The 22,390-nt window shown below is 39.9% G+C and overlaps 4 protein-coding genes across 5 annotated transcripts in view; all 4 read right to left on the bottom strand.

Moving 5' to 3' along the window:
• Positions 1–1,844, bottom strand: part of LOC108881501 (MAP kinase-activated protein kinase 2) — a 28,873-nt gene extending 27,029 nt beyond the window's left edge. Inside the window, exon 1 of one of the 2 annotated variants that reach the window (XM_051074795.1) lies at positions 1,030–1,844. In XM_051074795.1, the coding sequence (XP_050930752.1) occupies positions 1,030–1,284 (255 nt within the window). In that variant the 5' untranslated portion in view covers positions 1,285–1,844. The remainder of the gene's footprint in view (positions 1–1,029) is intronic. The other variant, XM_018686507.2, reaches the window with a different exon arrangement.
• A 485-nt stretch (positions 1,845–2,329) lies between these two features.
• On the bottom strand, positions 2,330–8,728 carry uroc1 (urocanate hydratase 1). Its single transcript, XM_018686506.2, is given in 20 exon segments — positions 2,330–2,797; positions 2,895–2,924; positions 2,926–2,995; positions 3,099–3,180; positions 4,079–4,178; positions 4,292–4,390; positions 4,499–4,688; positions 4,782–4,854; positions 4,947–5,044; positions 5,133–5,312; positions 5,442–5,504; positions 5,934–6,022; positions 6,122–6,265; positions 6,397–6,463; positions 6,585–6,646; positions 6,731–6,859; positions 6,956–7,015; positions 7,107–7,200; positions 7,569–7,699; positions 8,469–8,728. Coding segments are annotated over 20 exon segments (2,028 nt in total). The 5' UTR covers positions 8,595–8,728; the 3' UTR covers positions 2,330–2,656.
• A 979-nt stretch (positions 8,729–9,707) lies between these two features.
• Positions 9,708–13,314, bottom strand: LOC108889856 (mitochondrial intermembrane space import and assembly protein 40-B). Its single transcript, XM_018686514.2, has 3 exons — positions 13,079–13,314; positions 11,752–11,850; positions 9,708–11,642 (listed from the first exon to the last, which is right to left on the bottom strand). Exons 1-3 carry the CDS (start codon positions 13,098–13,100, stop codon positions 11,302–11,304), a joined length of 462 nt encoding a protein of 153 aa, XP_018542030.1. The 5' UTR covers positions 13,101–13,314; the 3' UTR covers positions 9,708–11,301.
• A 705-nt stretch (positions 13,315–14,019) lies between these two features.
• On the bottom strand, positions 14,020–19,998 carry LOC108889844 (protein transport protein Sec61 subunit alpha-like 1). Its single transcript, XM_018686501.2, has 12 exons — positions 19,863–19,998; positions 19,147–19,214; positions 18,965–19,030; positions 18,205–18,283; positions 17,976–18,107; positions 17,771–17,880; positions 17,277–17,430; positions 16,990–17,150; positions 16,662–16,859; positions 16,276–16,467; positions 16,110–16,186; positions 14,020–15,181 (listed from the first exon to the last, which is right to left on the bottom strand). The coding sequence occupies exons 1-12, from the start codon at positions 19,867–19,869 to the stop codon at positions 14,995–14,997; spliced, it is 1,431 nt and encodes a 476-aa protein (XP_018542017.1). The 5' UTR covers positions 19,870–19,998; the 3' UTR covers positions 14,020–14,994.
• Between the last annotated feature and the right edge of the window lie 2,392 nt (positions 19,999–22,390).

Here is a 22,390-nt window from a genome sequence, read left to right on the forward strand (position 1 = left end):
CTTAAAGCCATTAATCTACAGCTGTTTGCTGGGCAGTAATTTCCTCTGAGAACATTAAGAGTGAATACTTTAAGAGTGCATTCAGCAACTTGTTCTATCGTTACAGACACAGTGCTGCAGCAGCAGCAGCAGTGGCACAGACATGCAGACCCCAGCCCAAACCCTCGTGGATGTCAAAATGCATTTTGAGCACTTATGGTGGAGGAAGGCTCAGACATGAATGTTTATATGGGTGTGACTTTCCTCCAAAGCCTTTATGCACCAATCACAGCATTACCACTCACAGAGCTCACTTACACAGAGAGCTAGCACTTTGCATTTCATCATACCTTTACGGTTGCGGCTCACCACCAAAGATATTCCAAAGAGAATGTGTAGAGGCACTGGTGGGGCTGCTCTTCCTGTTTGTGTTTTCATAAGGCTTTGCTGCAACCCTACAGCCAGCTGTTTATTGACTTACCAGCCCTGAATTTCCCAAGATGCATATTTCCCATGTTGCCTTTCAAAATCACTGTGAAAATGTATTGAGCTGAATATTTAATGTTGAGTAGATGAATGAAAATGCAGACTTTCACTTTTGTTTTAAGTCAGAGGCACAGATGCTCACAGATATGTAAAACATTTACAGAGCAGATCATTGTCCACACAACCATCATCACACTAGAGTGGAAACTGTGTCAAAACATCCCAGACAGCACATCACTGTCTGTCAGACACATCCCCTGTCTGGGTAACTCAGTGACTGAAACTGCTCCATCAATGGTTCATCTGATATTTCATCTGCGTCATATGATATCATCATTTATAGAAACTGGGAACCATCACTGGACACAAAACTTTAAATCAAATCATGTTTCCGCATGGGGGGAAAATGTAATTTCTGCACAGTAGAGGACACCATTAAACGGAGGGGACCACAAAGACTGAGGAGAAATGAATAATTGATGGCTCTTTTCTTTTCCAGTGAAAGCAACCGTTATAAGACTGATTAGATCACACAGGATTAAGAAGCAGCAGACAAACACACACCTTCAGGGCACATTTCTCTCCCGTCTTCTTGCAATAACATTCCAGCACTTTGCCATTAATTCCCAGGCCGAGAACCTGAGCTGTGATTTTATAGTCATCTGTCACTGCGTTTCTTCTAAAATCCAGTTTGGAGTAAGCAGGTGGCTGCAGGTCAGCGAGGCCGCTGCTGCTCAGGCTGTTGGAGCCGCTGTGTTGCGCTGTCCCGTGCTGCGCAGTAATTGGATTTCCCGACTGCTCCTCCTGGTTATGATGCATTTTTTTGTTTGTTTGTTTTCTGTTTTAAAAAAAAAGCCGACAGTGGCGCAGAGCAAATGTCACCAGTCTCTACCACAGAAAATATCGAGTGTCATCTTAGTCCATCACCGTATGTCCAGAGGACTTTCGTTCTTCCCCAAAGAACATATCGAACCACTTTGAACACTGTGCAAGAAAAATGGGGAATGCAATCTCTAAAACCTCCTTGGTGTACAGAAAAGGGCGGAGGTCTGAAATCGCACCGTTGTATTGGCGAAGAGAACTTCAACAGAGTCTAACTAAACACTGCATTTAAGTGCAGGGGTGATAGAAGAAACTAAATCAGAAAACAAAAGGCAAAGAAAAAATCCGGTACCCCAGCCTGGTCCTCATCACGGTTATCTGCCTCTTCCTGCAGGGTACACCAACCTCTCCAACTCCCTTACGTCAGTGCGGAGCGGCTCAAATTCATTCTCCATTCAGTTTTCTTAAAGGAACAACCACGCGTAAAGACGCACGGCGGGGTACCGGCGGAGAAAGCACTACATCTAAAGTTAGGACTATGAACGTTGCGAGGACATGGTCCACGTCAAGGGGCGTGGGAATTGGAGGAGCTCGGAGGGATAGGAATTCATCAGGGGACATGATGTTAAATCTGACAATGAAAATTTTTGGTTTGGTTGCCAGTGATTTTCCCTCCCCACCCCCACCACTCAACAGACAGCAAGTGTAATACATTTTATTTTTTTTAGGAATGGTGTGGAATTGTCTCAGTGGAATTGTATCATAATCTGTCTATTGCTGCTTAGAAAGGTGTTTTTTTGTTTTGGCCCCACATCAAAGTGATAAATATTTTGTGCAGACAAAATCCAACCTGTTGCTTTGGTGCAGTCTGTTGTGACCAAGTCTCAGGTTTTGGCACCAGAAGCCTGAGATAATTTCATGTGTAGAACATTTGTTGGTATAATATAAAATAAACAAAAGTTTTAAAAATAAAAGTACATTTTTCTACCATTAGTCTGTCACATCTACATCTACACACAAATGACTCATATACTGTGGGAGCTGTAGTTTGTACAGGCTTACTGTTTAATTTTCAGCACAAAAAATAAAGAATATAGTCTTGTACTTTAAATCACAGCCTAGCACAGTATTGTAGCCTGCTTTGCATTCTGTGTCTTCACAGGAAACAACTTGTGTAACATTATTGTCAGTGATTAACTGTAGTACTGCAGGTGTTTTAGTGAGCTGAGCTGTCTGTGGGTGATTTCTAGTAGTCTGCAGTGCTTCATATTAACAGCTGGATGAGGCCTGATTCAGACACATCTTATGAAGTGATAACAGCTGTAGGTTTCCTGTCCTGTGTGGCTGTTAACCTGTGCTTAAGTGTTGGCTAGCCTTGCAGTGCCCGATCCAGCACACGCTCATCCTGCACAGGGAAGGGCATGGTGACACGCAGCTGCCTGTGCTCCTCCATGGCACGCTGGATGGTCTCGTAGGCATTAGAATTTCCAGACCAGCAGCGACGAGCCACCTGCAGCAGGGACACACAGATTAGAACCAGCCAGCAAGTGTCTAGAATCTGAGGGAGGCTGGATTCAACCAAGCTTCTCCTCTCTCTACGCTCTCACCCCGTTGGAGACGTCCCAGTTGAGCATCAGACTGGACGCGCTTTGCCGCCTCCTCTGAGCCGTCCAGCAGCAAACCAAATCCTCCGTTCATTACCTCGCCCCTGATAAAGTAAAAACACAATAACATAGCGATAGGTAAGTATTGAATAAATGTAAATATCATTCACACTCATAACTATTTACTGAATACCCAGCAAGCCTTACCAGCCAACACCACCACCGTTGTGCAGGGCTACCCATGTGGCGCCCCTGAATGCATCACCAACAAAGTTCTGGACTGCCATGTCTGAAGGAGGAAACACTGTGAGCTTTCTGGTTTATATAAATGAACAAAGACAGAAGACTGGGAAACAGGAAGAGTATGTACTCAAGACTGTGGCTGCGGTCAAAGTCTTTTTTTGCCTGGGAAGGCTGCTAACTGAGTGAAATGACCTGGGAGTGTCTAAATGGGAGCCTTGATTAAGGCTGGTTTGAATGATAAAGAAAGGTGCTTCACTGCTTCCTCTCTTGGGTACACTTGGGTATTGGGTACACTGGACCATCCTTTGCGAAAGGAAACAAGGTAATGCTGGCCCACAATTCCTCGTGGCAGCAACATTGTTGAATGATTACGTGGCTTATTGTAAGCGCAGTCAGATTCTCTCAGCAGTGCAGCTGTCCTCTCCTTAGTCCTTATGAATTCTCCTTCACAGCTTTCCTTGACCTCGATGGAAAATGTGATGAAGTGGTTAGAAAAGGACATAGGATAGTAATTTTTTTTTTTTTGACTATTTGACCACAGCCCATGAGTTTTGTGGGCAAAGCCACAAGTTGCACTCATAGCTATTTTCATGTCAGTTGTAACTCGAAACAGATTCTGTGTGGGTTCTAGGTCCCTAATGTTTGATAGACTTAATTTTTGATGTTTCAAACCATTAGTCACAAAGTCTCCAGGGTCTCTAATTTAAAGACATCAGTGTTTTTTGATTCAGTTTACCCTGCATCTTTGTCCACAGAACAAACATAAAACTGACAATGCATGATGAATGGGCATTCTGATTTTCCAACAATATATCAGTGTGATATGAAAATGTAGCTGCAGACAGTTAAAACTTGCTTAAGACAGATAATCTATCATACTCCTGTGAACGATGAGTTGGATTTAACTTGGGAAACCTGAGTCAGCTGTAGTGAACTGCACACACCTGCACAGAAAGCAGATCCGTCATACACATTCGATGTCTCTCTAAAGGGGCTGTCTGTGCCACTGACATCATGATGGTCTCTGCTAATAACCACAGGAGCCTGTGCAAGAGAAACAATGAAACACACTACTGAAGCTCTGTTGAAAACTTGATATCATTGCAGACAGGAGTAAACATTAAATAATCTTCTCAGCAGACAGATTAGCAGCTTACTGAAACTCTTCCATCAGCGATAGCCTGGTTGATTGCCAAAGCAATGCAGACTCTTCCTCTCTGGTCAGAGTAGAGGATTCTGGCTTGGGATCCCACAACCTAAACAAATACACAAAGGAAATCCGTAGATGTAGCTACCTTTTCATTAATGTGTGACTTACATCGAGAGAGAAAATGCAGGCATTAGTTGCCCACAAAGTTAAGGACCATTTTGTGTTTTCCAGCCTCTCTGATCCAGCGGATGTTGTCGTCGTACTGCTGCCTGATGCAATCAGTCACGTTGGCACCAATTTCCTCCAGGACAAAAGCAGCGATGTCATCTGTTACAGTAAGATCTTGGGGGTCGCCAGATGTGCACACCCAGCGGAACGGGCCGAAACCCAAAGAGAAGATGTCCCTGCGGTAAAAGGCATAAGGAGAGTGGGATCAATCAATTCATGACAGGAAGAAAATATTAACGCTAGCTTGAATAAGTAAGAAAATGTCTCACCCCATTATGTGCTGTACGTAAGAAGGGTAACGAAATTCTGTTGCTCCTCCACCAGGCTTTTCGACGTCTGCTCCTACGTGAACCAAAACACACAACTCTCATTATTCTTCTGACATGGACTGAATGTTAATTATGATATTTTCTGTGTGTGTGACAGTTATTTACCAGCTCTCTGTGCCTCCAGGAGAAATGCATTGCCATAGTCCCAGAAGAACATACCAGCATCAGACAGCTCGTTGATGGCTTTTATTTGTCTCCTGAGGCTGTGAGAGGATGTAAAGCAATTGTTATTTTAGCTTAATGGACCAATATATTACAGAGAATAACTGTAAGAAAGTCTGTTAATTCAACCTTTCTTGGACCATGGTTCGGAAACGGTTAGGATCAGTTGACATAAGTTGGTTTGCCTGGCGGAAGCTGAGCTGGACTGGGTAGTAGCCTCCGTTGTACGGGTTGTGAAGGGAGGTCTGGTCTGACCCCAGGTCCACCAGGAGCTCCCCCGTCCTCTTGTACTCCAACAGCAGCCTCTCCCTGGTCAGAAAGGAGGAAACACGGGACAAAGATTACAAGAGTTTGTAACGAATAGTGGCTCCTTTTCTGTAAAGTAGCTGTAGACATGAGTTGCATCCAGGTAGCAGAGAGTTTTAATCTCCCACTCACCACAGGTCTACGATGTTGCCATGGTAACCCAGACTGAGGGGCGTCTTGGTGCGCTTAGCCTCCCTGTAAGACACAAAATAAAAACAATTACTGTCCACTAGGCAGGCTCAAATCTGAGGTACATGCACTTAGTTTATGTAATCCCATTTCATGTCATTTCATACTATAATCCACTACTATACAAAGGGAAACATTGAACATTTTTACAGTACATTTATTTGACAGCTATAGTTGCTAGTTGCTTTACAAATTAAAATGTTACAAATAAAAATATGAGCTCATAAAATAGGATGCAGTGGTATACTTAAACTACCTAACAGTATAAAATATTTAAAATAAGAGAAACCCACACACACTAGAGATTGTCATATCCAAACCCTCGTGACGATCAATACAGTTAAATGGAAAAGTAACAATGAGAAAGCAGCAACAGCTTTTAATAATGATTTGGACATTCATAATTAATCTCAATAATCTTTTCCTTTCTGTTACCTGATACATTTAATGCAGTGTTCCATGCTGCTGGTGACCTCCATCAGCCAGCCCTGCTCATGTCTCTTCCTAAGAGGAGCCTCATCCACCTACACAGAGAAACAGATTCACACAATCACATGGACATAACGGACAGGACTTCCTCCATTCTTGCTCAGCAGTCTGGTGTATTATTAATGGGAAATGACCTCTGCAATTATGCCAACGCAGCCGGCAATGACGGCAGCTTTGGCCTGAGCTCCGCTCATGCCTCCGAGGCCAGAGGTCACAAAGACACGCCCCCTTAGGTCGCTGGAGCCCAGGTACCTTCGGCCGGCATTCAGCACCGTCAGCTACAGAGAAAAGATAGATACAGATAAATTAAAAAATATATAATTGGACCAATTACTGTGACTTAAAGCAGTTTAAGACTAAAGACAAGTCTAAAGAAAACAATAAGCTTGAGTTTTTTAATTTCACAAACCATGGTGCCATGAACAATTCCTTGGGGTCCAATGTAGCAGTAGCTGCCTGCTGTCATTTGACCATACCTGAAAATGCACAGAAGAACACAGTTTACATCTTGCAACATTTTCTTATATAATCACTCCACCTAATGACAAACAATGAAGTAACCAGCACAGACTAGTAAAAGATTCCTTTAAAACTTACATTGATACCCCGAGAGCAAACATCTTTTCATACTGGCCTCTGGAGGAGTAATTGGGAATAACCTGAGAGAAGCAAAAGAAAAGCAAGTGAGTTTGTCATGGATCGAGGTACCAGTCTCTTAAGTCAGATGCGTGTTGTGTAGTTACCATGCCGTTGGTGATGATGGCACGAGGTGAGGAGGGCAGGCTGGGGAACAGGCCCATGGGATGACCACTGTACATGACCAAAGTTTGCTCTTCTGTCATCTCACTCAGGTAATGCATCACCAGGCGGAACTGCACCCGAACACACACAAATCATTAATATCTATTAATTTAAAGTCTGGACATCATAACGAAGATGCAAGAAAAACAGGTAAATTCAGGGCTTACCTGGGCCCAGTTACTAAACACCTGTCCATTGCCTCCATAGGTGACGAGCTCCTGGGGAAACTGAAGGATGAACAAAAATACAGAGAATTTGACATTGGGATTTATTAAGTACAGCTTTACTAAGCTGATAGAAGCTGTGGGCAAAACTCACCTGAGCAACTGCTGGGTCCAGGTTGTTCATGATCATTAACATTATAGATGCTGCTTGACGTGTGCGACACGGGTACTGATCTATGGGGTAAGCTCTGAGGAAACAGAAGGAAACTCACATCACTACTGGGGTGGAACAAAGAAACCAGGCAATACTACCATAACAGTAAATGTAATGTCAATGTAACATGTATATCTAAAACAGGGTTCAGAGGGAAATTGGTTGCTCCTCTTGTTTTTGTGTGTGTTTTCTGTTCTTTTCTTTTTCTTTTTTTTCTGTCACTTGGATTACTCTCAGACGGCAGTGTGAGCATTTCCAAAAATTCTTCTTATTAAGTGTTTATGTAAAAAGGAATATCTGTCAACATATAATCAGATTTTTTTTTAACACTCAATTATCAACACCAGTATTGGCCTTCAATAACCCAGTATCAGCCGGGCTCTCGCCCTCCGGTTGCCTCACCTCATGCGGAACGTGGGGCAGAAGCGGTACATGTAGATGTGCCCATACTGCCGCAGCTCTTGAGCAAATTCGGGTGCGAGGGTTGTGTGGTGAGATGGAGGGAAATATCTCAGGGCATTTCTCAATGCCAACTAGGGGGAAGAGGCATTTACAATAGGTTAGTGGACACACACAGTGCGAATCAGCGTTTTAGTAAAGACGAGTAGAACTTTTACTATTTTTTGTTCGTCCTAATATAATGTAAGAGGTAAAGAACTCCCTGTGTCTCTCTTAATTATTGACTGAGGTCTTTGCTCTCAGTTTGGACAACCAGTTGAAGACCTTAGAGAATAATCAATTTTTTAGGACAGCCCATGAGCAAACGGTGATGCAATAAGACAGAGTACACAGTATGACCACATCTAACACATTTATAATAAAGCATTTGTCTGACTAAATAGTGAGCTGCAACCTTGTTTAGAGCACAGATGACTTCATGATAATGTCCACAGGTAGTCTGCTTTATCTTTTTGATGGTTGGGTTGGCTGCAGCTCCGCTAGTCTATGTTTCATGCACTGGTGTTTTCAGTGTGTTTTCACAAAAAGCATTTTGACTTGTTCTCACCAACAAACACAGTGTAATTACCAACATCAATGACGGCTCTGTTGCATTTAGGTGTGCACAAAAGACATGCACAAAACAGAATGTAACCATTAACAATGTAGTTACCCCTCTGTTTAGTAAGGCTAAATGTCCACCATGAGGTGTGTTGTGTCCTCAAAATAAAATGCTACACTTGTGATGTTGTCTACAGAGTCTATCTTATCATATAGTGAACCTGATTTTAAAATTATTCTGTAACAAAAGTTCTAAAAATGTTAAGATGCGTAAAAATTGTTGTAGGTGGTGCATTTACTCACCCTCTCTTCCTCTGCTGTGAGGTTTGGGGTCCTGATAGGTGCATGTGGCACACTGGGATCTCTTCCCTGGTTAGGTGGCAAAGGGTCCAGAGGTAAACCACTGCATATCTCCTTTAAATTAGACATCCTGTTGGGTATTTTCTATCAAGAACAGAGACCTGGAGGCAGAGATCAGGCTAGAGATTGAAGGTAGCACCCAGCCTCACTCTAAATGATCCTCTGAGAGAGGTAAATGGTGTACTTATAAAGATTTGAGGGCGATTACTCTTTGCCGTCCTGCCCCATTGGCTTTTTAGTCATCTTTGCCCTTCACAATCCACCAATGGCACGCCACGGATAGAAAAGGGTGTTTGGTAATTATTGATCCCTGAAAAAGTTTGTAGTGGCACATGCTTCAGACAAACACCACCACAGACCTCTGACCCCTGATGCTTAGACATGTAACTCAGTTAAACAAAAATGCGTGCCAGAACCTTTGGTCAGGTCAACAGGTAATATGTAGAGTCCTGTTATTTATAGCGTTACCACCACCTGGAGGTGTATCCATCTTTAACTAATCAAATATCATTTAGAAATACACATTTACTACTCGTATCATACATTTTGATGCATGCTCAGACTATTTATGCAATTATGTAAACAATGTAACATGAGGTATAGAAAACACAACCCACAGCCTCAACAGATTCAATGATAGGGATCGTTTTTTGTTGTTATGTGTTGAAAATAATCAGTTTATTGTGATATATTAAATATTTTTAATCAAAGGTAAAATTACTGGAGAATTTACTTTTCAGGTTACAAATCCAATATATTGCACCAAAGGAAGGTGGAATGTACAGAAAATAGCAAAGTGGTTAACTGTAATGGTTAAATTAATTAATATAATAATACTATTTTTTATGAAATAACTAAATTTACAGCCCAAACATCTGACACACATGGAGCACATAACCTGAGAGGCTTCTCACTCATGGGTTATAGGTTTCCAATGTGATCTTTGTGGATTCAAGTCACTGGCAGAGAATAAACCACTCACACAAACTCTCCATAAAATCTGTATTTTGCTTGAATTAACTGAATCCAGATATCATTTAGAAGCAGTGATGATATTCAAGCCAAGATGTTCTACTGGATGTTCATGAGTCCTAATGGTACATTTGTTCTTGTTGAAAGTCACTGCAGGATCAGGACTAGAAGATGGAAGGGGTTAACAACAATAGGATCTCACAAGAACCATAGAGGTATAATATAATTTATTATAAAACTTTCAACAGTATTTCAATTCAAGTCACTTCAGTCAGTCCTACGTCACACACAAATGGTTCAGTTGAGTTCAGCTGAGGTAAAAGGTTTTAAGTCTCGTTGCAAATTAGCAGCGGAGGGTGTCCCACAGGAGAGAGGACAGCTGTGGAAACAGACTACCCTCAATTCAACACCTGAAAGTTACGTCTTCTCCAGTACATTCTTCCCTCCTCTGTGAATTTAGCAACTTTATCAGCAACATTACTGACATTACTTTAAAACATACTGTACATGTAAAATTCTATATATTTAACATCATAAGAAAATAGCGCTAATATGAAAGAATGAAAATGAAAAATGTATAAAAAGTGTTTTTACTGTAATTTCTACTGTTATCATTTTATACTTTTCATGGTAAATAACAGCATGTGCAAGTAGAACTGTTAATCTTAACAAATGATCACAAATGATGTAAAAATATATATTATTAACCTCAGTGTGTGTGATAAGCTTGGTCCTCTAAGCTCTTGATTGAATTAAAGATTCTTTAATCTTGTTTTGACAGAACAACTTCAATTTTGACACTCGAGGCTGTCATTTTTTATTGACCACATTATATACGTTTTTAAAAAGGCTAAGCACATCTTAGTCATTAATAGAATGTTTAAAGTCCGACTGAAATTCAACCTATTGTTTTTTGCCTGCTACAGTATAAAGCACCTGTCCTGTGTTTAGTCCTTTGAGAAAAGAATTGACTCTTTATATTTTCTGGTTTCATGATGACGCCCCCTTTCTTTGCATAAATCAATCCATTCTCCCTCTATGTAGATGGATGACTCAGCCACTCAAATTGCTTCATTTTAAAACCATACTTGCATTAAGAAGTAGCCACGGACTTTGAAAATGTAAATTTGTGGGACTAATAAAGGATTATTTTATCTTATCTTATCTTGAAGAACCCACAATAGTGTCTCCGTCTTACCGAACTCTCTTATCTTTACTAACATGTCTTGTCCTGCACTGTCCTTAGCTAACGAAGGAAGTGCACGGCTAATGTCAGGTTCCAGGATACAGTGAGTTAAGAAAAAAGATGTGAACCCTTTGGAATTACCAGGTTCTTTACGTCGACTGGTGTGATCTGATCTTCATCTCAAAATCACAAGTACAGACAAATACAATGTGCTTAAGCTAATAACACACATACAATGATTATCTTTTATGTATTTATTAAGGACCAATACAATGATTTGTGTGTTATTAGTTAAGACAGACTGTGTTTGATTATAACTGTAACTTCAATGAAGATCTGATCATAGTTTAGGATTAATTTATAAATACATGGAGATAATTCCAAAGAGTTCACTTCCTTTTCTTACCACTGAAGCTAAAAAGCTGATCAACTGCAGCAACCTAAAAAGCCTAATAAAACATAGACTGCTTTTAAGCTACAGTGCAAGTGTTTTTTTACTTTGTCTTCTTCACAATTAAAAAAACCTTTTGATATTATTTTTGTTTGAAAAGGGTGATGAGTAACCAATTTCAGTTGGACTTTAAACTCTTGTTCCTTTGTTGCCACTAAAGTTCATTATTAGCTTTCTACTGAGCTCTCTGTGTTTGGTTGTGTGGTATTAGAGTCTTGTTCCGTGGTAGATGCTGAGTTTGCACCTGGTGTTTCTGCAGATGCAGAATCTTGTGAGGTCTGGTCTGTTTCAGACGACTTCTCATCTTCCTGTGGGTAGAGCTCTGGGTAACGCTGCATGCACTCCTGCATGGCCCTGAACTGCTCCAGGCAGTCAGAGCCCTTCACCTCCTCTTTGCTGTAGTGGAAACAGGAGAAGGCATCCTTAAATTCAGTCCCACAGGGACCACTGGCCATCCCACCCAGACAGGGGCAGTTCCAGTTGATCTCCCCACTGGGAAGAATCAGACCTAGGAAGAGAAAGGAGATTTAAGTAGGATATGAAGCTCTGGTTTTTCAAACTCCTCCAGAATTACAATTTTTCTGATGACAGTTCCTTTAGGTCTTGTGGCTCCTCACCTCGCTCCTCATATGGGTCATTGGGATCTTCCTCTACAAGTTCAGCACTGCTGGGTGCTGCATGATCCTCTTTGGTAACAAAGATAATTCGGTCTTTACCTATTGTGTAAAATGGGAAAAGGACAATGCATATAAATTACTGGATGGAAACTACAAAACAGACCCTACATTGTTGGAGTACATCTGTGTGCATGTACTGACCAAAACCTCAGTGAATTATGGAGTCTTCCACCCTGCTCTGGTTCAAATAATTAGCACTAAAACAGCTAATTTACTGATTAGCCAACTGACAAAAAAATACAGTACATGTAAACTGAATATCTTTTGGATTTATTTCAATATTTTGGATTATTTGGAGGCCAAAACAAGAACTTTGAAAACATAACTTATGGTTCTGTAAAATTTGTTATGGGCATTGTACACTATCTTATGGTATTTTATGGCAAAAGAGCATGAAATCAGAATAAATGCATGTTAAATAAGTGGATTGCTAATTTCCCCCTGTTGAACATACTTTGCCTGTGACGGTGGACTGGTGTGTCTGAATTTGTGAATATGACTAATGTAAATTTATTTTTGTTGTTAAATTTTTATATATTTAATTATTAGATTTTTATACTGATTTTTCAATGAAACCTAGTTTTATCCAGTTTATTCCAGTGGTTTTTAACCTGGGGATTTGGCCCTCTGAAACGTGACAAGGGGCCCCAAGTAAACACTTTGTGATGGGTCATCAATCAGGCAGGTGTTTAATATGTCACAATTTTCTCTATTTTATAATCTTATTGTACGTTTTTATGTAAAATACTTAGCTGCAAAGTAGCTAGTACCTGCAACACTTAGAGGAAATGGTAGTAAGAAGTGAAATTTAGCGGAGTAGTTGAAGTATAAAACAGCGTATATACTCAAGTAAAGTGCGAGAACCTCAACTGTACTTGGGTGGGGTGGATGTACTGAGTTACCTCCCACCACTGGACCAGTTATTCACCCAAACCAGGACACGCCATGTTTGCCTTATACTCTGACATTCAGTGATAACGAAGACAACAATTTAATGGCTGCACTCAAAGTGACTTTCTGTGAAAAACATTCGCAGGTAAGACAGGTTTAGACATTACAACGTGACTGACTGACATTACTGCATCCTGTTGCTGCTCAAGGTTAAACACTGATGGTTAAATCCAGCCAACACGTACACGCTTTGACAGCCCTAATTCTCATTTTAGTTAATCTTAATGTTTTTTTTTTTTTTTTTAAAAACTCATTTTCATTCAAACTTAAATTAACTTAACTATTAGCCTTTAGCCGGCTAGCACAGCATGGTTACCTTCCTCTCTGACCGAGCTCATTTCTTCACGCTGGGACAGGTTAAACTCCTCTTTTTGATTTACTGCGCCAGCTGGTTAAATACCGATGACAAACACTCCTAAAGACACACAACTGAAAATATCTGAGGTTTTAGCACAGCAGCATCAGCTACACTGTTTCACAACTATCCTTGATGGAGCATGGAGACAGCTTCCTCTTCTTCTTTTCTCTTTCCGGTAGCGCAGACACTCCCGTGCGCTTTGCTGCCCCCTACAGTTACAAATGATAGTTTTTTAAACAAATAAACATTATTGCTTAAAAATGACTAAAACAATTATTCAAGTGTTCGAAATAGCTGATTTCCTTTGCAGCAATAGCTAAACTTATGGAGCGGGGCCTAAAATAAAACTAATATTGTCAAAATAATAACTAAATCTAGGTCTTGAGATACTGTGATGATATTTACTAATCACAGGGAGTTTAGTCACAAAAGCTGAATAAACTCATTCATCTTATTCAGTAAAATGTCTCTCTGGTTTTTCACTGATATTAAATTTTAGTCATCAAAAATATGCTCTCATTTAAATATAATATTATAATATATTTAATTATTGATCAGCCCTGATACTAGCTACACATTATGCTACTTGTATTGGATTACAAAGGATAAATATGTGTTCAGAATATTGTCTATTTGATGTGCCCAAAATTTAAGTTGGCCTATTATGGTGAGTCATGTAGCACAGAAAAATATAGAACAAATAAGATAATTTTCTCTACAAATATAAAAAAGATAAAAAGGAAAACAAATAAAAAAGATTAAAAACCCTCCAAGTATTTCTCAGGGCATCATTTGACTAAAGCTATAAAACTCACATCAACAACTATTGAGAGTTGAAAATTATGTGGGCTAAAGACATCAGTGTTAAAGGAGACACAACTCAAGCAACCAACCAGAAGTTAAAGTTTCTTTTCCACAAAAGTTTTTTTTATATAAGTTTGTTCTGAAATGTTTTTTTTTTTTTTACATATTCAAAAGACTTTATCTTACACTTAAGACAAACTCAAAGTTATTCAATGCATGGCCTATGTACAGAAATCATAATTTGTTGGGTCTGAAAAACTGATTAGTGAAAGTACGCTTTGGGCAGACAATTAAAAAAACAGACAAAAAAGTGTAAGGAAATGGGTAACAAGAATGAATTCGACGATGAGTTAATACTGCAGCGCCCTGGGAATGCCATATATTAAATCTACGTGAACCCTTTTTTTTGAATGGCTCATTGAATGACAATTTATTTTGACAGGTGGACCCCAATGTGAACTCCACATCCTCTTCTTACAAGACCCTGTTCAAATAAAACCTTTGACAGAGTCACATAATCAGGACAATATACAGTACTTGACTCAGCGTCTGACAGTTCAGTTTCTGGTCCACACCTTTTTACCTGATTGGCAGGATAACAGAAAAATAAAATAATGCTGAAAGTAAAAGTATAAACTAAGATAACACCAAGCAGATGGTCGAGTGCTTCTATGCAGGCAGTTGACCGCCACCTTCCGAGTCGAGTATGCCTGCATACTGAAGCGCTCTCCTGTCTGAAAAAAGAACCAAACTCCCGCAGGACTTTATTTCATAAAGGAAGCCCTTAAATGAAACTTAGGGAGCTTTGACCTTGAGTTCGGTTGGAAAATTGTAGGTACAACTGAAATGTCTGTCTTTGTGTTACTTTGGAAGATATGTGGAGGAAGCAACATGCTGTGTAGTCGTACAACCTCACAATGTCCCATTTCAGCTGAGTTTCCTGAAGAGGTTCCTCAAACATCCTGAAACTGGAGAGCTGATGATGCAGGGGGCTTCACATGGATGTAAAATAAATGTAAGGTTGGTGATCCTAATAAAAGTTGGTACAAGGTGGGAGGATATTGGCTTTTCTAGAAGAGCAGGGCCCCCATGCTGCCTACTTCACTCTGTTCTTTCACAAAGATCTCAAAGTACTGGTAGATGATGGTGACGGCCAGCAGGATACCAGTACCAGAGCCAATGGCTCCGAGGAAGTCTGCCATCACTGATAAACCACCAATACACAGTCCACCAAAGGCAGCAGCAGTGGGAATGTACCTAGAATGCAAAACGGGGAGAGTGAGATGAATATCAATACACAGCATTTCACTTAATGAACCGTAAGTAGAAAGAATGGTTAACACTCAAATACATTCATGATGATTGCGGAGCAGTGATTAAAGGAATAGTTCAACATTTTAGGAAATAGTCTTATTCCCTTTCCATCTGACGGTTAGATGAGAACACAGACACCTCTCTCACATATGTATGTTAAATATGAAACTACCGTGTGGAAAAAGTGAGTAAGTGTGTTAAATTTTGAACTATTCCTTTAAGCAGTGCATACTGTAGAAGCACACCCAAAGTGAGCAGCGTGCAGACATCTGTGGGAAACATCAGCAGTAAGAAAGGTAGTCGCATTCTTGAACTGCTGCACTACTTTAAATTAGTTTATAACTTAATAGCTGACATTCTTGCACTCTGAACATTCTGAATCTATGTTTGTGTAGAAAATCATTTTAACACAAAATGAGAAAATAAAAGGGATTAATAGGGATAAAGGAATCATTAAGCCATCACTAATTTTATTATTTATATCTGTTGTACATGAAAAAGGCCTATTGTTTTCAATATATCTCACATTTTCTGATGCTAACAGCTTTGCCCCACTCTGGTTTCCTCCAACACAATTAGAATTTAGTTTGAAAAACACTTTATAGTGAGTTTAAAAATATTTTTGGCACACTGCTGAGTTCTTGATTACACATTTGGCAATAGGATGTAATATGACAATGTGTAGCTTCACTTATAAGATAGGAGTTGTTTGCAATTTTGTGATGAGATCGTAGCCAATAACATTAGATAATGTAATTCATGATAACAGCCATTCTCACTGATAAACTAGTTCCATGAATGGTTTGTGCTGCTGATGAGGTATGTAAAATTAAAAGCCAAAATAGATCTGTACATGAAAAGGTGATTTTACCTGTTCAGTTCATGGACCATTGAGGTCTCTCTGTGTCCCCTCATCACCATCTGCTGCTCCTTCAGCTGTTTGGCCACCTGGATGATGGTGAGGAACAGAGCTTTAAAGCACCATCTGTGTGAAATAAACCCTTAACACCACCTGCTAGAAAGCAGTTACAACTTACATCTTTGGCAGAGGAGCCAGAGACTTCAATCCAAGTTTTGGAGAAAAAGGCACATGATCCGAGCATGAAGACGATGTAGATGAGTGCGTGGACTGGGTCCTCTAGAACAGATCCAAATGACTCAGGGGGGGAGAGGTAGTAACAGAGTCCACCAACGGGGTAGGCACGAGCTGGACCACCTGACGATGTGTCCTGTAAACACAAGGAAATAAAGAATACATACAAAATCATAAGGTCAGTACAGCCCTACATCCAGTAATGTCAAATTAAGTCCAGATTGCTCCTTTGGTAACAATTATCTGCATTATTAAGCATTTATGGAAACTCATTCTCGGAGACACTGAACTGACAGTTGTGTGAAAAGCTCAGATTAAATGTTTACTTACAGACCAAGTTCCAAGCAGATTAACCAGGAAATTGCCACTGAAGCGTGTGGAGAGCATCTGGGAGATAACGTACAAGTTGGAGACCAAGGCGGACTGCAGGATGATGGGAATGTTGGAGGTGTAGAAGAGCTTGATTGGGTAGGTGTTGTACTGGCCACGGTAGCGAGCTGACTTGATAGGCAGATCCACCCTGAATCCCTGTGAGAAGAGGTGAATGTGTAAGACATGAGCCACCTCTATTAAGTATTTTTTTAAATCCATCACCTATTGTAAAGCTGAATCAGCTTAGAGCGAAGTCACCCAACAGAAAGTACAGAAAGCGACTTACCTGAAAGTATATCACTACAGCAAAGACAAACACTGTGGCGATGAGGTTCATGAGGTTGGGCAGGTTCTGTCTGTAGAAGGCCTCTCTCAGTGCACGCACTTTGTCTGTCCGAGTCGCCAGCAGATGGAAAAGAGCAATGATCGCTCCCTCAAACTCAGTACCTAAAAACACAAAGTCAAAAGAGTGAGGCACATTTCTATGGAATTCAGACTGTGATGGAATTTATCATTACCACGGTATTTATTTATCAAAGTCACATATTCACTGAACACACTGTGGTTTCTTACCTCTTCCAGTGTTCACAGTTGTGGGGCTGAAGGCCTTCCACACAATCGTCTCGCAGATGTTGGTAGCAATGAACAGTGAGATCCCTGAACCGAGACCATAGCCCTTTTGGAGCAACTCATCCAGCAGCAGCACAATCAGTCCAGCTACAAACAGCTACAGAAGAACACAACAGATACAGTCATCTGGGAAAATACTGAGACAGTCATGTGAAACTGTTTGTCTGCTATAAATTCACATGTGTTTAAAGAGTCTTAGCTGCTGATTCTGACTACACAAGTTAGACTGTTGTTTTCATAACTGAATGTGAATGTCCTTCTAAGGGCAGCATTTCCAGTTCCACTGGAACATACTTTACTTTGTGGGTAAACTCAGTTAATCTAAACAAGCCAGTTGGTCATGTAATTTTAACTAATGAACAATGACCACATTATAATATTTTCATGCTATGTGCATAATCAAAGCCAGCTTGAGTCAGCTCATAGTCAGTTCTTACCTGAATGATGATGAGCAAACAGATTCCAGCACCCATCTCTGAGGGATCTCCATACATGCCGGTCATCACATATACGATGGCCTGGCCAATGGTGATGATCATTCCAAACACTGAAAATCATTAACAACAGTTAGAGAACCAATTGACTTATGAGTAAATTCTAACCAAGTGTTTACAAATCACAACCTGATGAGACTGTTCTTACATTTCTGAGCTCCATTGAAGAGTGCTCTGTCCTTTGGTGTGTCTCCAACTTCAATGATCTTAGCTCCAGCCAGCAGCTGCATTATCAGGCCTGAGGTGACAATTGGTGAGATACCGAGCTCCATCAGCGTACCTGGGGGGAAACATTTTAGTTAGCTATACCAGAAGGAGAACAGACATGTATTTGTCATACATTTAATATTGTATTCAGCTGTTAGTTAGATAAATACCTCTGTTTGAGGCCAGAATCACTCTCATCCAGTAGAATGGATCTGCAGAGTCTGAGGACATGATGCCAAAGAGAGGGATCTGGAAGAAGAACAGTCACACTCAGTTATGCATGAATTCAATAATGACTTTACAAGTACAATTTTCAGCCACTCATTCACAAAATGCAATCAAATAATTTGTGTGTATGTAAACTACCCTGCACAACACTACGTACATTGTATATCAGTTTGGATAGTTTGACTTTTGTGCAGATGCAGATATTACTGAACAGACCTCACACTCATACTGTGCAGTCCTAATTTCGCTGCAGGTGGTTAAGTTCTCCAACATTAGTCAAGTAATCAATAGATCGATCAGGCAGAAAAAGTAATCAATGATTAATTTAATCAAGTAAAAGCACCAAAAACTCTCTAGCTGCATCTTCTTAAAGTGGAAGAGTGATTTTCTCTGTTTCCTATCACCTCCAATTGACTTCATTTAAGGTTTTGGCTGAAGGGCCACTATTTAAAATTTAGGACATTTTGGATACAACATGGTTAGTTAATTTATAGATGAATAGTTATATTAACCATTGTCATAATTCTGCTAAAGACCTAGCATTGATTTAACAATGGATGGAATACTTGGTTATTTATAACAGCTGTTTTATTTTTTTAAATTTTGTTGTTTTTAGTTTTTCTATGCAAAAATATCACAGCTAAGATGGATGGAGCAAGAGACAACGTGAAAATACACATAGTAATTAATAGTGACACTTACCTGGCAGCACACCAGGAAAATGAAGAGAGTGATGGCAGTCCATAATACTTTTTCTCTGAACTGGATCTGTTGGTCAAGCACATTTTGATAAGTTTAAGTGGCAGCTAAAGAAAAGTAGACAAAATTAATTATAGCCATATAACTATACAGGTACACCGGGGGTGTAGTTAAAAAATACACACCTTTCTCTCGGGTTTTTGGATCTCTGGCAGCACTGCACAGAATGGTTTTATCACCTCCAAGAATTTGACTGGAAACGACAAATATGAGTATTAAAGTGAGTTAACAGGAGATAATAGCTGATCTTCAGTGGGACGTGGCAGTGAATGGGGGGCGGACTCAAGGCAGATTTGAATTTACAATAACCGAAACCAAACGGATTTAAAGTCAAATAAACCCCTTTGTATCGCCGTGTTACCAGCTATTTTGCCCGCCCTTTACATGAATATTGTCGCTTGTTTCTTGAGAGGAGCTGGGAGGTTATCCAGGTCCAAAAGGCTCAAGACTACACCGGCTGTGTTATGCGTCGTCATCACTAGACTGTCAATGTCTTTGAATGAGTGGCTAACAAGTTAGCTTACAGGGTATTTTCCAACCAACAGGACACAACACGGCGCTTTAAAAATCTCAATATGAGCAAGGACTTCAGCTTGTAAAAATACTGCCTAACTTTAATTGAGTCCACAAAAGACTTCTGATCAGAAAGGGCTCATAGTAGTACAAAACCAACTGCCAAGTAGCTAGCTAGCAAGGTAAGCTAGCCGCATGCTATTAGTGCCAGCGCTCACACCGTTAGCTAACTAAGTTGTCAAAAACAGTTAAAAACAGTATTTTGGATCTTGTTAAACGGGCTCCTGATGTAAGACTCATACAAGTCAAGTGCGGAAGAGGTACTCACTGCCCATGATGTCCCAACAGTCCACCTATGTGCTCCTTTACTGTGTAAATCTGACCAGTCAGTCTCACTACTGAACCACCACCGGGAGGAGAGGAGGAGGAGAAACTTTAGAGACACGTCACCACTACAGACACGAAGACTTAACATTTAAAGACACACACAGCCCGAACATAAACTGAAAATTTAAAAAAAGAAAGAAAGGAAGAAAAAAGACAAATAATTCTGTTTGAGTTTTTATGGAGTGATGGAAAGCTGCATAATTTAAATTCTGCTTATGTTAATACAGTAATTATTATAATCCAACAATACAATATGTGATATAATTCAATGCTCTAAAAGAGTCCATTCTGCACAAAAAGAAGTTTTACTTTTCATTACTTACCCTTATTTCTTTCTGATAGTACTTCGTTCTATTACTTATTACTTTTACTTTAAGTCAAATTTTGAATGCAGGACGGATGGCCATTCCTGATATATGGATAAAAGGAAAAGAACAAGTAGCTGCCAAATTAATCAATTCAATTATTTTTTCCATAGTAGCCATTCAGTTTGGCTTTGCAAAGAAAATCTACTCCGACCAGCAGATATTTACTATTCTGCCACTCCTCTTTACGTGGATACATGCATTTGTCCACCAGAGAGCAGCAGTGACCTGAAAAAAATAACATTAATGCAGGCTGGTGAAGGCACTGTGAGATGGAGTTTTTCTCAAGCCAGCCTGACTGTCTACACAGGCAGAACATCACACACATTCATCAGGGGGTTGACAAATTACAGGTTCACTTCACAATGCTATGAAATGCCCTGCAATAAATCCCTCAGTTGTAAAGGTTATATATCATTTGGGTGTGAGAGACTAATATCAACAAATGCTAATAATAGTAACAGGTAATACAACCTTGAGCCGAGAGAGAAGAACAGAGACCAGTGTGAGGAATGCAGGGCAAAAACAGGAGAAAAATTATAAAAGCAGATTTTGGCCCAGTCCCAGTGTGTCTCAGAGTCCTACTTTATATTCCTCTTTGGATTTGAGGCCATATTCCAGATAATGCTTTCAGGAAGAAAGGTGAGATGGATTTGCAACGTGAAGATGTGCAACAATTACTAATTTTGAATTGTACGACCACATCTGTACTGTTCATGTCCTAAATGTGGACTGTGAATGGTTTATAAAGAGCCCTCTTTGCCACTGATCACGAATTAGCATCTTTTTAAGATGGTGCTGTTGAGCTGAAATCTAAATGAGAAAAAAACAAGGTTGTCTCACCACTCGTGATGCATCCTGTTTTATAAAGGAAGTAAGGCAGCCTTAAGTGTTTGGCCACAAACATTAGTATGTATGTCAAGACTAATTCTTTCTTTCTTTCTTTCTTTCTTTCTTTCTTTCTTTCTTTCTTGTAGATGACAGAATAGCAATCAACAAGATGTCATAAAAAGTTGGTGCAGCATTTCTCACATAGTTGAAAGAGGAGGATGCCACACTGTGTAGCAGGGAAACATCTCAGTTTTTCAGCGCACTCCTTGATACCATACTGCCTGTAGTGTTGGGGAACAAGGGAAAAGAGAACTGAGGAGCTTTTCCAACAGAATAAAATCTTATCTAAGGTTTTGTCTGTTGACAGGGAGGCTTTTCGTTTAACTCTACTTACACTGCAGAACCCAAGTGTGCTGAAGTAAACATATAAACCTCTGTATCCACTCCAGGAACTCACTGATACTCTTTCTAGAGAATAGGCCACCATCCTGAACCCAAAGCTAGTTCTTCATACTTTAAGGACATCAGCTGTGGGAGTAGGCACAAAACTGTAAAGGTCAACAGCCCCAGGCTACATGGATGGTAAATACAGAACAACAGACATGCAGGACTCACTTCCCTTCTTTATCACAGATAACAAAAGCTACACAAAAAAATGTACTGTCTGAGCCTGAGCAAGTTTGTTTCAAATATGTATAAAAGCATCATTTTCAAAGATAACAAAACTTGGTTTAAAAAAAAGACAAAGGAAAAACACAGAAAAATAAATGAATAATTAAAGAATAAACTAAAAATGAAGGAGAACAATAGCAAAATATGATATTAAATTAATCACTTAATTAGGAAACATAATACTGACAACAACAACAACAACAACACTATCAGTTGTATGACATCACCTGCATAATGTTCGTACATACATACATACGTCCAACCCACAACCAGCGTCACACTCTCTCCTTATCTACCCCATCCAGACGTTCACCCTCTCGCCCCTGACTGAAGTTCAGATTTAGTTCCTTCTGCCAGGAAGCGTTGTTTGCCAGTATTAGTTTCATAGCATCTTAGGATATCCCCAGCATGATTAAAACAGTGTCTCTATCTGACCACTCATTTTCTTCACAAGAACATGAAGATATAAATCTATTAACCTTGTATTCTGGGACAAAGAGCGTAGCTGTGAAGCAAATTACCCTCCTATGAGTCATATTTTTCACACAAAGTAAAGACCTCTGTAAGTATTTGATGTCATTTTCCCCTGGAATAATGTAAT

This window comes from Lates calcarifer, linkage group LG12, assembly GCF_001640805.2.
Source record: "Lates calcarifer isolate ASB-BC8 linkage group LG12, TLL_Latcal_v3, whole genome shotgun sequence".
In the NCBI taxonomy this organism is placed as follows: Eukaryota; Metazoa; Chordata; class Actinopteri; family Centropomidae; genus Lates; species Lates calcarifer.

What these genes read in the sequence shown, in the direction of transcription:
- LOC108889856 (XM_018686514.2), bottom strand. Translation starts at nt 13,100, where the DNA reads ATGAGCTCGGTCAGAGAGGAAG. An exon ending in GAGCTCGGTCAGAGAGGAAG is followed by an intron (nt 11,851 to 13,078) that starts GTAACCATGCTG and finishes TTTACACAATAG; the next exon opens with GTAAAGACCGAATTATCTTT. An exon ending in TGACCCATATGAGGAGCGAG is followed by an intron (nt 11,643 to 11,751) that starts GTGAGGAGCCAC and finishes TTCTCTTCCTAG; the next exon opens with GTCTGATTCTTCCCAGTGGG.
- LOC108889844 (XM_018686501.2), bottom strand. An exon ending in TCCAAAAACCCGAGAGAAAG is followed by an intron (nt 19,031 to 19,146) that starts GTGTGTATTTTT and finishes CTTGACCAACAG; the next exon opens with ATCCAGTTCAGAGAAAAAGT. An exon ending in AACTGTGAACACTGGAAGAG is followed by an intron (nt 17,151 to 17,276) that starts GTAAGAAACCAC and finishes TTGTGTTTTTAG; the next exon opens with GTACTGAGTTTGAGGGAGCG.